Consider the following 13,406-nt stretch of genomic DNA (forward strand, 5'->3'; position numbering starts at 1 on the left):
TGGACCACGGATGGACCGTCCGTGATCTGGCGAAGTTGACCACGAGTGCCGACCCCCTTTTCGCCAATGTAGGAAGACATGAGATGGGCAGATTACGTGGCACCATCGACGCGCGGTGAAATGAAATACATTATGCCTTTTTGAAAATCAACTGTCATTTGATATAAACAAAGGAAGGATAGATGGCGTTGCAAATTCTGCCCATCTCCGCTTTCATACATGCGCGGGGGGGGGGGGATGAATTTTCCCGGTCAAAAACAGGGGTGCCTTAACGCGGTAATCTTCCCTCTATTTATATTCTATCTCTATGATCCAAATAGTGGGATAAATCATGGACAATGTATCTCTAACTTAAAAGTGTCCATGGATAAATCATGGAGGCTTCCTCCATGGTTAATTTCAAAAGGTTTGAGTTTAGCGCCATCTATGATCTATCATAGGTACCATCAATATGATATCGGTGGCGCAAATTTTGAAATACGCGTTTCAGAAATTTTGGTGAAAATCGATTGCTCCTCCTCTTACCCAACGGGGTCTCGATCGAGAAACGGTTTGAAAGAATTTTTGGATTGCCTACACAATTCATCTGTTGCTGACGTCACCCAGATGAGATCCCATTGATTTTCAATAGGATCTCATCTCAGTGACATCACGATGTTCGTTAGCAACGAAGTTACCAACCTTAGCCCTTAGCAACCACAGCGCATCGAGGCAACCTTTTATAGCCTAAAATTTACTAACCTTGCCTCTTACCTTAGCCTGTAACTAGTAAACTGAGAAAACACAAAAGCATTGTTTGACAGTATTTTATTGTCAATGAACGTAAAACACTTTATATAATAGCTAGTCCAATTATTCTTAATAGCTAACACAAGTACTATTTTATTTATATAAAAAGGCTTAGCTGTTATCACCGTTTGACAAAATGTACATTTACATGTATATGTAAGAGTCACAGAGTTCACATTTTTAAATTAAAACAACCCTTTGATTTTTTTCTGATTTTAAAGTATTGAAAGAAGCAAAATGTACAAAATTAACTGAAAATATTTTCACACACATCACGGTTATAGATTTTACAGGCAACTGTATCAAAAACTTCCTTATATTTTGTATAATACGCAAGAAACTGACATCATTAACCTTTAACTTTATTATTTTCAACACCACCTAGCTTTTCCCACTTTATCAGAAAATGTGCAAAAATATACTATCTTTTTTCTTTTCATTAATTTTGCTTTGTATTGTAAGGATGTTTCAAATAACTTTTTTCTACTCGAAAGTGCGGTATATCTCAATAGATTTCAAATTAAACAGGTTTTAAACTTAACATTTTGTTCTAAATAAATACTGGAAGGAGGATATTAACAATAAACAAAATAGGCTATGATAAAAGGATGAATTTTCTGTACAAGTTTCTATAAACGAGGCCAGCCCCATTTAAAAATCTTGGTAGGAAATAAGAGTTTAGTTTTTCATTACAAGTACCAATTTTACTAAATTAATTGGAAGCACAGCGTAGAAGCTTGTTAAGACTTTTTTTAAAATCTTTTCAATGAAAAACTACAAAAATATAGTCTATAGATATTTAAGTAAATGTAAATTAAGAAAGCGTATGTAACATAGACTTTCATTTGTCATAAAAAAGCGTACATTTGCCATATTTACTAGGGTGCTTGATATTAACTAATTAAATTCCATTTGTCATAGAAAATAATTGAACACCAAGATTATTTAAAGCAATGGCAAATTACGTAAAATTTATGGCAAATGCATTTCACCGAAATAGAATAGGGAAGGTTTTTAAAGATCATTGCTGATAAAATAAAGCAGTATCATGTCAACCACCGTTACAAATGTGTTTAAAGGAAGTCATTTCAGCTGACTAGCTAAAATTAATTGACAAAACTAAATAGCTGCTTAAATAAGAGATTGTCTATGCTTTCCATTACAATAAAAAGTGTGTTGTCATGCCAGTGGAATCTAAGAACTGCTTGAATTACTTATGGAAATCAAATTAAATGATAGTATTTTAACGCTACCAGCACGTTTTTCAGACTCAAAGAATGAGTCTATTAAAATGGGTAAATAACTTTTATTTGAAGATATAGTTAACTCTAATTAAGATTAAAATAAGGAAATATTGGAAATTTCACATTGGAAGCAGTTAACTCCACTTTAAAATATTGCATTGGTTAATAATATTCAATTATAACCATAAGTCCCACAAATATTTTAAAATTTTGTCTGCATTTAGCGTTGTTTTTAGTTCTTTAACTTATTTTCATAAGTTTAAATAAAACTTGTAACATAAGCTCCGTAGATTTGTTAACCAAATAAATTACATTCTGTATATTACAGCTTTTTCTTAAGATATATAATTTTTATATATAACAGAGTAGATTGATCGATAATAATGAATTTTTGCACGTGGTGAAGAAAAGTTGTACAGAATAAGCGTGAAAAAAAAACAGGAACTACTATTCATTTTTAACTAGCGTAGTTAAAAAATTAAACATAGATAATATTCTGTAACTTTTTTAAGAGGGCTTGATAACGTTATGAAACCCTTCCTTCGAAGAAATAAAAACTATAACTTTGCCTTTCTCAAATCTCTAAAACCGAAACTCTTTCTTAGGAGTTTAAGTTCGCGAAAAGAGAATATGTTCGCATAATAAACACCAATCTTCGCGATTTAACTCTAAGTTGGTCTCATAAGATAACGCAGCATCTGCAATACCGTGGTCTTCCACCTCCAACAGAAGGGGGCGGAGTTACGGGGGCAAAGTAGGCGTGAACTTTCAAATCCGGAAGATGATTCTGTATTGACAGGAGTGAAAAACATTAACAGTTTTTATTAGGCTAGAAATGTAAGTTGAAACTTGAAACTCTATATTTACCCTGAGTCTCCTAATTCCAGCCCGCGTTATAAGTTGACAATCGTAAAGTTCAATCCTTTGCAGGCTATGACAAGTCACAAGATGATCCAAAGATACATCAGTGATTAAGGGGCAATTGTCTAACTCCAAGACAGTTAAATGCTCGGAGGAACATAGGCTGTTACCCAAGTGTCGAATACCTTCATCAGTTATCAGTTCACAGTGGGATAAGCTCTGAAAATAAAAGAGCAATATTAACCCAGAACTAAATTTGTCATGAAACTGGCTTACGAGTTTCTCGAGCCTTGGACAACCAGCTGATAAATAGCACAATGTACTATCAGTGATCTATAAACGTATAGAAATTAAAAAAGTTGTCATAATCATTGGGGTAGAAAACGTATCAGGAAAACGTAGCATTATAGATGTAATTTTATAGTACAATCGTTTTCCCTACGCATTTTCTAGCGTTTAATATTAGGCATCGAATATTACACACCAAAACGCATTCTTCCAAATCCATTTTCTCCAACAAATGGCAACTCTGAATAAAGAACAAAAGTAAGTTAAGGATTTTTGTAACAAAAGTTATAACACCAGCTTACTTTAGACAAAGCTTGAAATCCACTATCGGTGAACTGGGAACAGCCGGCTACTTCCAGGGTCCTACACCGTGGAAGCTTTAATACACGAACAAAATAAAAAAATCAAAATTTAATATTTACCGAAGACGTGGACATCCTTGACTTAGAGCAAGTAATGAGGAGTCTGTCAGATGAGAACAGTTTGAAACGCACAAATAATGTAGTGCTGGACAAGACTGACTTATATACTGCATACTCTCATCGGTTATATTCTGAAATTATTGAAAAATTGAACACACAGTAAAAGAATACGTCAATGAAAGAAAGACTTACCACACAACCATGTAAATTGACTATTTGAAGCTTTGGACAGAATTTAGTCAATACACAAACAGCTTCGTCATTCACCAATGGACAACCTTTACAAATGAAAGACCGAAGCCGAATACATCCTCGAGCTAAAGATTCCACTCCATATTTTGAAACTTGATTGCACCAAGAAGTATTTATGCTTTCTAGGTAAGGGCATCCCAACCTACGATTTCAGAATGAGTATATTTCATTGTAAAATATTCAGTTCATACCAAAAGCCTATAATGTATATCTTACTAAAGGAGTTTCAATCTCTAAATACTGCTTTATACAATTAAAACATGTACCTTCGCTGCTGATTTTACAAAACAAGTTTTGGAAAAAAAATAGTGGAACACAAAATATATCTAAAGGTCTTTTCACACGAGCCAACTTTTCAAATCAAAATGCTGAGTCAGCAAAAATGGATCAGTGATCCATTTTTTTCTGGCGTACTTTTTTGGTGGATCAACTCATCGAACTTTTATTCACACGAACCAACTAGTTTACTCAACTCAAGTTGACTCATCTAGTTGGATCAAAAAGTTGGCTCGTGTGAAAAGGCTTTAATACTTACTTTCTATAGCTTCTATTTGGGGAAAATATGGTTTACCTAGTGTAATTTTTAATCGATAGAATTAATTAACTTAATAGATGTTAGTTTATGATGTAATAGACATACAGGAATTGGAGGGAAACTACCTACAGCCTGTTAAGGTACATATTTCATTTCGGCGTAAATGGCTACTCCTCTCATAAGATATAATTATAAACTTTGGATAATACTCAAGCCATAAATATGTATTTACCCTAAAGCTTTTAGTGAAAGGTCTGTAACTTGTGAACAAGAGCCCAAATCTAGCCTTGTAAGTTTAGGACAGTATTTACTTAAACTTTGGCAAGTACTATAGACAAAATAAAAAAAGAAATAAAACCATGTGTTTCCCACTTTTATCTGATATAGTTTTAGCTCACTTGTCTGTGATTTTTTTACACCCATTGAGATTTAATTCCTCAATGTTATTACAATTTTGCGCAAAAGTGCTAAATATAAAACATTACGATTAAACGTTTCATCATAAAATGATTTAACTTTACAAATCATACCTTAAGGCAGCATCGCCTACACTTTGGCACCCTCTCAAACTGAGTTTCTTTAAGAAACCAGCACATCTTCGGGATATATTTTCAACAACAGGACCCTTGGATTAAAAAAAAAACAAGCTTACAATTTCACCGGAAATCAAAAATATGGTAAAATACCTCAATGTCAGTTTGGAAATTAAACAAATCGACCCTCTGCCAATTACTACCGTCCAATGCTAAGACATTCCATGCCTAATTGACACAGAAAATAGCTTTGTAAAATTCAAAGTCAATGAGTTATTCAATATATTAACCTTGGAAACTTGAGCAGAACGGCAAAGGGATACAACATCAAGGTAAGAAAATATTCTAAATTGTTAAAAACAAATAATTTTAAGTTATCTAACATCTCTGGGTCTATTAACTTTGTATAAATAATTATTAAAATCATTAGCTCAAGTTTAAATTTGACAGATGATATTTTATTGCACGTTCCAAATATTCTAAAAACATTCTGGCTTAAAGCCAAGATTGACATGAATTTAAATAACCTGGTAAAAAAATTATACGAGCTACTACTTTCAACAGATCTAGACAGTCATTATATTAATAATATAAATTTCTGACAAGGTCTACCTTAATAAGAGTTCTTTAGGAAGTTTCTTATTGATTGGGGCTTCATCTTCTGTTGCCTTTGAGACCTACGTATGTAACAAGATATCATTCATCAACAATACCATAATAGAATTACAACTGGATGGAAAAAATTTAAACAAGTCAATTGAAATGGGAGATAAACAGCCTGTCTTATGGAAGGTTAGATAATTTTTTAAAATGCTTTATTTAAATCCGTAAAAAACTAGTTCTACAATGGAAGAGTTAACCTTACAGACACAGGAAGAGAAATAGCCATTCTCGAAACAACATTCGAATTCATGATTTTGTAAAGCATCCTGCATCCACACATTTACCCTGAAAACAAATACGGTAACATTTTACGGCATTGCACGGACCACAAAATCTGACATGGCAGAGATGGAATTAAGTTCTATATTTTGCTAATTTAAATTGCAAAAGTTTGGTAAATACCAATTTTTAAACAGTCAGTTTGTTGCACCATGTTTAAAAAGAAAGATAGCTACATATATAGGATTACATAACATCACATAAATCTAGCTGTGCAAAGATTGACAAGACAACTATGTAAACAAAGGTCTAATAAACTAATAAACTGAAGTGATTATGTTATTACCATTACAAACAAATTTCTTCTTAGTGACAAGCGACGTAATTTTTTATAATTGCAATTAAATCTAAGGTACGAAGTGTTAAGACATCAGGGATGCTCCCAGAATGTTGTTTTGATGGGCAGTTTGTGATAGAGCAGATGACAAGAATTTAAACTCTCATTGGACAAGAGAGAAAAGTTACTGGAGATAAACAAAGCTTTCCTACTAAGCCTGTGTAGGCCTATCAATTTGTATAAATCGATAGGGTCGTTTACTAAACAGAGTCGCGAAAATTAACAATTCACCACTTTAATTAAACTCGATAACTTACGTTAAAAATCTTCTTGTCCCGTATTCTCATTATATTAATTTGGTGTTGACTTTCCAAAAACAGCTGATTATACCTGGGTTACGCAGTGCCTACGGAGACTGTCGTCAAAAGAATCTAAGCATTGACAGTCCATTGTCCTTTGCGTAGCATCGTCCCATCTGGGGTTAAAGCGTGTAATGCACTTGCATGGTAAAAACATCAAGCCTTCAAGGCTGAGATTACCCAGAGCCCTTGAAAGCGACTTGTTTACTTTAATCTTCCGTCGTTATCTCATACACTACTCTAATTAATTACCAACAGTAAATAGACTTAGTTTTGAAATAGACTAAGCACTATCGACGCGACATTTCAGACAAACAAAGGTTTTTAAACAAAGACAGATAACGAGATCCCTCGAAATTGCACTGTATCTACGGAATATTTTCCACAACTGATTAATAAACAGACGCAGTGGCGCTGCGGTCGTTCTCAGAGACGTGACGTCATGTGAAATTGCGGGAAAACCATGTGAAAAATGAAACTTTCGAATATTCCAAGAAAGTGATAAGCTTTTTGAAGATTAATTTATTGAAAAATGCAATTAAATAAATAAGAAAATTACATTTGAGACATAATTTTACAATAAAATTAAATTACTAATATTTTACAATATATATTATGGCTTATTAAATTTGTATAGCCCTTTTTCTTGTAAAAAAGAAATAGAAATTTCTTTGGAATGGGCTAACTCACTTTTTCCTGGGAAACAAGAGCTCTTATTTTACTTATTTTTTCGTTTTCTGAGGGTTTTTTTCATGGGATCGAGATGGATTTTTCGCCCGTTTATGCTTTTGTTGAATTTCTTGAAAATGATTTAAAAGTTCAGCAAAATTGAACTTCTTTGGTGGAATTTTCTCTTGTTTTCCTGATCTAAAACACACATCGAGATAGAGCAAAAAACTCTGTAAGTGGACAAATATTTTTCAAAAACAGAGGGTATTTACTTAGAAGATTCTTGTAGATTTAGAAGTTGGAAATTAGGAACACATTCCAGTCTGTTTCTTAAGGTATGGAATGCAGTGCTTTGGGGCAAAAGCATTAAAAGACCGTAAAGACTTTTAACTAAATACGGATTGTGTTGAAAATCTAATAGTTGAAGTCTCAAATCTGTATAAAACCAACATTATATTAAAAATACCTAAAACTAAAAATAAGTATAAATTGAAGAAAAATACATGTAAATATTGGAGATTCAATTAACTGGACTAGCTTGTCTATTTCAGTCAGAAATTCTACCGTAACTTCCAAATCTCCGCTAGAAAACAAAAAAATTAATATTTTTCAAACAGAAAAATTTAAGTAAAAATCTTACAATAATCTTAGTAGATCGGAGGCGTGCTTGTAATTTTGAGTTAATAAACATAGTGAGACTGTCGCAACAGGATTGTGACACCATGATTTGTAAAGGCATATAAAAAGGGAAAAGCTCTCCTGCGCAGATTAATAAAAATTACAATAATTGCAATGTAATTTACAAAAATTCCAAAGGCATACTTCAGTTTTCAAATCTTTAAGCTGATTTCTTAAATCAAAGAGCTCCGTTGATGTGAGTAAGATTGAATTTAAAATCTGAACCATGTGGCTTGCAAACTTCATATCTTCTTGTTGTAAAAGAATCTCTGATAAGGTGCAATATATGTCTTCGGCATTCAACAGAACACAAAGTTGTCTAATTATGAAAGAACCGCGGTCTTCTAAAAGTTGATGGTCGCAGCTAAGAAGCTTCAAAAGGGAACACATGAATTTTGTGAAGTAAGTGTTCATAGATGGAGGGCACTGAATTAATTTTGACTCTTTATCAGCCTGTGGAGTTTTAATCGCGGCTTGGGACGATGATATCTCAGCTAATACTTCTAAATCAAGTAAAACTACCTAGAATGAAGAAAAAAAAATTATTAAAAAAAGTTAAATAAATAATAGCCTAAGTAACATAACATTAGGAACCATAATATTGAGGAATTATAATTATACTCATTATATAATTTATATTTATATACTCATTATATAATTTATATTTATATACTCATTATATAATTTATATTTATATACTCATTATATAATTTATATTTATATACTCATTATATAATTTATAATTATATATTATTTATAATTATATATTAATTATATAATTTATAATTATATACTCATTATATAATTTATAATTTTATACTCATTATATAATTTATAATTTTATACTCGTTATATAATTTATAATTTTATACTCGTTATATAATTTATAATTTTATACTCATTATATAATTTATATTTATATACTCATTATATAATTTATATTTATATACTCATTATATAATTTATAATTATATATTAATTATATAATTTATAATTATATACTCATTATATAATTTATAATTTTATACTCATTATATAATTTATAATTTTATACTCATTATATAATTTATAATTTTATACTCGTTATATAATTTATAATTTTATACTCGTTATATAATTTATATTTATATACTCATTATATAATTTATATTTATATACTCATTATATAATTTATAATTATATATTATTTATAATTATATATTAATTATATAATTTATAATTATATACTCATTATATAATTTATAATTTTATACTCATTATATAATTTATAATTTTATACTCGTTATATAATTTATAATTTTATACTCGTTATATAATTTATAATTTTATACTCATTATATAATTTATATCTATATACTCATTATATAATTTATATTTATATACTCATTATATAATTTATAATTATATATTATTTATAATTATATAATTTATAATTATATACTCATTATATAATTTATAATTTTATACTCATTATATAATTTATAATTTTATACTCGTTATATAATTTATAATTTTATACTCGTTATATAATTTATAATTTTATACTCATTATATAATTTATATTTATATACTCATTATATAATTTATATTTATATACTCATTATATAATTTATAATTATATATTATTTATAATTATATATTAATTATATAATTTATAATTATATACTCATTATATAATTTATAATTTTATACTCATTATATAATTTATAATTTTATACTCGTTATATAATTTATAATTTTATACTCGTTATATAATTTATAATTTTATACTCATTATATAATTTTATACTCATTATATAATTTTATACTCATTATATAACTTATAATTTTATACTCATTTTATAACTTATAATTTTATACTCATTATATAAATTATAATTTTATACTCATTATATAAATTATAATTTTATACTCATTGTATAATTTATAATTATCAGATCATAAAAAAAGTGTCACACCTATCTTGTTAAGTAATTTATGACAATAGCTACCTCATCAGATGGGTCTGACAACGTTTTCAAAAGAATTGGAAATATAAGTTCTATATGGCAAAATATCTGTTCGAAATGGATGTTAAAAATATAAATTTAATTATATAAAGTGGCATATTGAGATATAGTTTTTACTTTGTTCGGGACTTTGGTGCGAAGTTGATAAAACCACCTTAACACCGCTATTCTTGTTTGCATTGACTCGTGAGTTAAATGTTGCGTTAGAACTTCGACAACCGGGCTTAATTGTAGCTGATCATCTTTATCTAACTTGTTTTTGTGAGCTAACGGTGGTTCTATTGATTCTTCCAACTCTTTTGGGGCTTCTACATTATCAGCTACAGTTATAAGTTGCATTAACGTGAAATTCACAGCTTTCGCTGTTTCTTGAATGTCTGAAAGATTTTTGCTAATGATTTATTTGGGTTTGAATGACTGATTTTTAGGAGAATAACACAAACTTCTTCGGCTGTCATCGCTGTGAGCTAAATTCGGAAGAACAGCTGTTAATATTCCAGATACATTTGACAATAGCATTCTGCCAGCTAAACTAACAAATTCTTTTAGCCACGTTATGGCTGTAAATTGCACTAATTCCTCTAGAATTATATTTAAATGGTTATTAACAAGTTGTTAAAGGTTTTCATTTATTTTTAAATTACCAGATGATTGCGAATGAACTATCAAAATATTAATCATGGCTGCAAAATCAACTCTGTCAGGATTCTTCATTATACTATTTAAAAATTCTCCCAAAACAGTTTCACATCTGTAAATAATTTAAAGAATTAAATATAATTTAAAACAAGCATTAGGGAGCTATCAAACAAACATTTTTCGTATTTCAATTAGATGATCTGCAAGTATTCTAAAAAGTCCGTCCAAAATTTCTGGTAGAAAAATAATCATATCTATGTCAGGCACTGAATCTAAAACTGAGACCTAAAAATTTATAATTTTATGTTATCAGCGTAAGCCAAGTTTTCTCAGGTCAAAGCAATATCTACCCAAGAAACTATAAATTGTCGAGCAAAAGGATTAGTAGCGTAGATTCTTTCTCTTAATAACGGAATGAAGTTAACCAAATCAAATGATGAGCTCTCTGTAACAATATCTTTCAGAAGTCGATCTAAGAGCTCAGACCCATTTTTGACATTTTGATCTGGATCAGCAGCGAGCTAAGTGTAAAGAAACCAATGAATACTATTTTTACATTTCTGGGCTGACATATTTATCAGCTATACCTTGCTTAAGGCATCAAAAATTTCATTGAAATATGGTAAAACAGATCCTCTAGCCACTTTGACAACATTATACAAAGCTTCGCAAGCGTAATACCGTACTCGACTATCAGGATCAATAAAACAAGCTAGTATTGGGTGAACAAGTTCTTCTGTGTAGTGAGACGAATCCTTGAATGTGATTAAGATTAATGATTCTTCAACAAATGTTCATATTTTAATAATATTAGTACTTTTCCAAGGGCGATAGCCATAGCTGCCAGTCCAATCAACCCTCCTTTGCGACTGTTAGAATTACTCGAAAGTGTGAAATCTTGACCAAGAACTTTGAGCAGTTTTTTTATTTGAACAGTATTGTTGACAGCAGAGAAGTCTTTCACCATTCTAGGTTATAAAATTATATAAATAATGGTAATTAATCCCAAAATTCAAAAATTTTGACGCCTAAGCCTCTGCAAAAACATACTTTTCAACTTCAAGCGCAGCGGCTTTCCTTTTATCGTACATTTTATCATTCAAAGCGCGCACACAATTTATACTCAAGGGTGAAAAATCTTTTTCCGACATTTTCAATGTAATGACTAGAAATAAAATTGCAACAAATTAATTACTAATCTAAACGAAAATCAAATATCCGCCCGTAAGAAAAGCAGCCATTAGAAAAAACTTTTAAATCTACCACCGGAGTGACCGCACGAGGGCGCCACCAGTGTAATTAAAAAAGTAAATAAATACAAGTTTTCGTTTTCCTCGAATAATTAAAGATTACTTTATAAATTGTTCCAAAAATTAATCTACAATATACAGTACTAACACTTGACTTAAAACCACAACTTTTAATTGAATCCATGCTATTAATGCACAGTTTTATATACTTTTATGAGAAAGTTTCGATTTTCCAAAGTTTGTTTTTGTCACGTGATTTTGTATTAGCCAATCCTAGTCAAGGATTTCACTTGGAATAAGGCGCCCTTTTTCAGACGTGAAGTTTTTTTTGCTCAAGTGTTGGGACGGGCTAGGGCTAACAAATTAGAAAAGTTATAAAGTCTAGTCAGTTGAGTTGTATTAAAATTTAATATTAAATAGGTATACACATGGAATGTCTAAGGAAGATTTTTACGGCCGTGATGAAGCTCGCAGAAACGGTCGTGTCTTAAAGCGGGAAAACTCACGAGAAAAACTCTTCTTCTTATGACTGCACCAAACATAGCTATAGGCAATGTATATAAAGGTCTAGATAAAATATTTCAAAGGGAGTGAATACGGAGGTGACAGCTAGCAGAAACGCGTAATTTCTGCAGGCTATCCTTATAACGCGCTATCTATCGGTAAGAAAGCTCGTGCTATCGTCGCGAGAGCCATTGTCTCCGGCTTAAAAACTATACTAAAAGTCACCAACAGATGGTGTCTAAAGACTACGGCCTGCGGAAAGGTCAAGCACTTAGTACTAAAATGCTAAGAGAGCTCGCGCTCTTGGTTACGTGCCTTCCTCGGTGTCTACTAGGTGTCAATTCCGTATTTTATGTTAGGCTTAGACGCCCCGAAATTTATCTAGACCATAGCCAACTAAATCAGGTATTTGTATGGTTATAAAAGAGATAATCAGGTAAGCTAATAATATTATAACCATTAGTCCTAGTCGATATCGACGCCGCAAAATTTTCGTTTTGAAAACGAAAACATTTGAGAGAGTTGGCCGTTTTCGGTCTATCGAAATCTGGTAGCCTTGCCTGCCTTTCGGCCTGTTCTCCATACCGAAATTGGCCAACGATTACGCCGCCGAAAATTATTTACTAAACTGAGCGGCGGCGATTTTGACCGTTATTTTGAATTATCGACTAAGACTATTAGGGTAGCGAGGCGCGAGAGTTGATTTGAGCCTAATCAACAAGTCAATAATAGTTGGCTATGTCTAGACCTTTATATACATTTCTTATATCTATGGCACCAAAGCTGCCAGGGGCTGCTTATAAGCGCTCATAGGGGTGACGTAAATGATTTAGGGATATTTTTTCTACACAGTCGTTTGAGGAATTTGATTCCAGTTGGATATTGTTCTATTAGAGAAATGATGTTTTCGATATGATATGTATTTACACAAGGCGCAAAAAGTTTACGATCGTGCCCTCTAGTTATTGTTGAGGTTTGTCCCGTGAAAAAATCCGATTCTCGGAGTACACTTCGTCCAGATAATATGGAGTACAGTACACCTCTCCTAAGTCGGTTTCACGATGGCAATCCTCAAGAGTGGGTATGCGTAAAAAGTGTCGTCTGTAGGCGGCGGATTGGTCACGTAGGGCGGGTACTAGTTTGGTCAGTTGGTTT

At 31.2% G+C, this 13,406-nt stretch overlaps 2 protein-coding genes across 4 annotated transcripts; both read right to left on the reverse strand.

Annotated features, from left to right (window-relative positions):
- Nucleotides 1-804: 804 nt before the first annotated feature.
- On the reverse strand, nt 805-6,895 carry LOC149926614 (F-box/LRR-repeat protein 20). 3 transcript variants are annotated; one of them, XM_090158165.1, is made up of 16 exons: nt 6,683-6,895; nt 6,461-6,618; nt 5,790-5,872; nt 5,537-5,601; nt 5,215-5,269; nt 5,078-5,152; nt 4,922-5,016; nt 4,790-4,858; nt 4,624-4,719; nt 3,797-3,998; nt 3,605-3,735; nt 3,485-3,545; nt 3,379-3,423; nt 3,171-3,227; nt 2,901-3,113; nt 805-2,820 (listed from the first exon to the last, which is right to left on the reverse strand). In XM_090158165.1, the coding sequence occupies exons 3-16, from the start codon at nt 5,865-5,867 to the stop codon at nt 2,713-2,715; spliced, it is 1,350 nt and encodes a 449-aa protein (XP_090014291.1). In that variant the 5' UTR covers nt 5,868-5,872; nt 6,461-6,618; nt 6,683-6,895; the 3' UTR covers nt 805-2,712. The 3 variants fall into 3 exon arrangements, with proteins under 3 accessions (XP_090014291.1, XP_090014290.1, XP_090014292.1); XM_090158164.1 differs by having other exon boundaries at nt 6,461-6,895; XM_090158166.1 differs by lacking the exon at nt 5,790-5,872 and having other exon boundaries at nt 807-2,820; nt 6,461-6,894.
- Nucleotides 6,896-7,078: 183 nt separating this feature from the next.
- Nucleotides 7,079-11,717, reverse strand: LOC149926615 (protein VAC14 homolog). The gene is made up of 14 exons (XM_090159083.1): nt 11,548-11,717; nt 11,315-11,465; nt 11,085-11,252; nt 10,848-11,018; nt 10,673-10,782; nt 10,503-10,609; nt 10,302-10,439; nt 9,976-10,235; nt 9,841-9,906; nt 7,994-8,371; nt 7,812-7,930; nt 7,675-7,754; nt 7,444-7,606; nt 7,079-7,369 (listed from the first exon to the last, which is right to left on the reverse strand). The coding sequence occupies exons 1-14, from the start codon at nt 11,646-11,648 to the stop codon at nt 7,225-7,227; spliced, it is 2,157 nt and encodes a 718-aa protein (XP_090015209.1). The 5' UTR covers nt 11,649-11,717; the 3' UTR covers nt 7,079-7,224.
- Nucleotides 11,718-13,406: the final 1,689 nt, after the last annotated feature.

This window comes from Leiobunum rupestre, chromosome 9 (genome assembly GCF_980474605.1).
Source record: "Leiobunum rupestre chromosome 9, qqLeiRupe1.1.hap1, whole genome shotgun sequence".
NCBI classification, from domain to species: Eukaryota; Metazoa; Arthropoda; class Arachnida; order Opiliones; family Sclerosomatidae; genus Leiobunum; species Leiobunum rupestre.

What these genes read in the sequence shown, in the direction of transcription:
- LOC149926614 (XM_090158165.1), bottom strand. Translation starts at nt 5,867, where the DNA reads ATGTGTGGATGCAGGATGCTTTACAAAATCATGAATTCGAATGTTGTT. An exon ending in TGTAAAAAAATCACAGACAA is followed by an intron (nt 4,720 to 4,789) that starts GTGAGCTAAAAC and finishes TTTTGTCTATAG; the next exon opens with TACTTGCCAAAGTTTAAGTA. An exon ending in TCAATTTACATGGTTGTGTG is followed by an intron (nt 3,736 to 3,796) that starts GTAAGTCTTTCT and finishes CAATAATTTCAG; the next exon opens with AATATAACCGATGAGAGTAT.
- LOC149926615 (XM_090159083.1), bottom strand. Translation starts at nt 11,648, where the DNA reads ATGTCGGAAAAAGATTTTTCACCCTTGAGTATAAATTGTGTGCGCGCT. An exon ending in GACAATTTATAGTTTCTTGG is followed by an intron (nt 10,783 to 10,847) that starts GTAGATATTGCT and finishes ATAAATTTTTAG; the next exon opens with GTCTCAGTTTTAGATTCAGT. An exon ending in CTAATTGAAATACGAAAAAT is followed by an intron (nt 10,610 to 10,672) that starts GTTTGTTTGATA and finishes AATTATTTACAG; the next exon opens with ATGTGAAACTGTTTTGGGAG.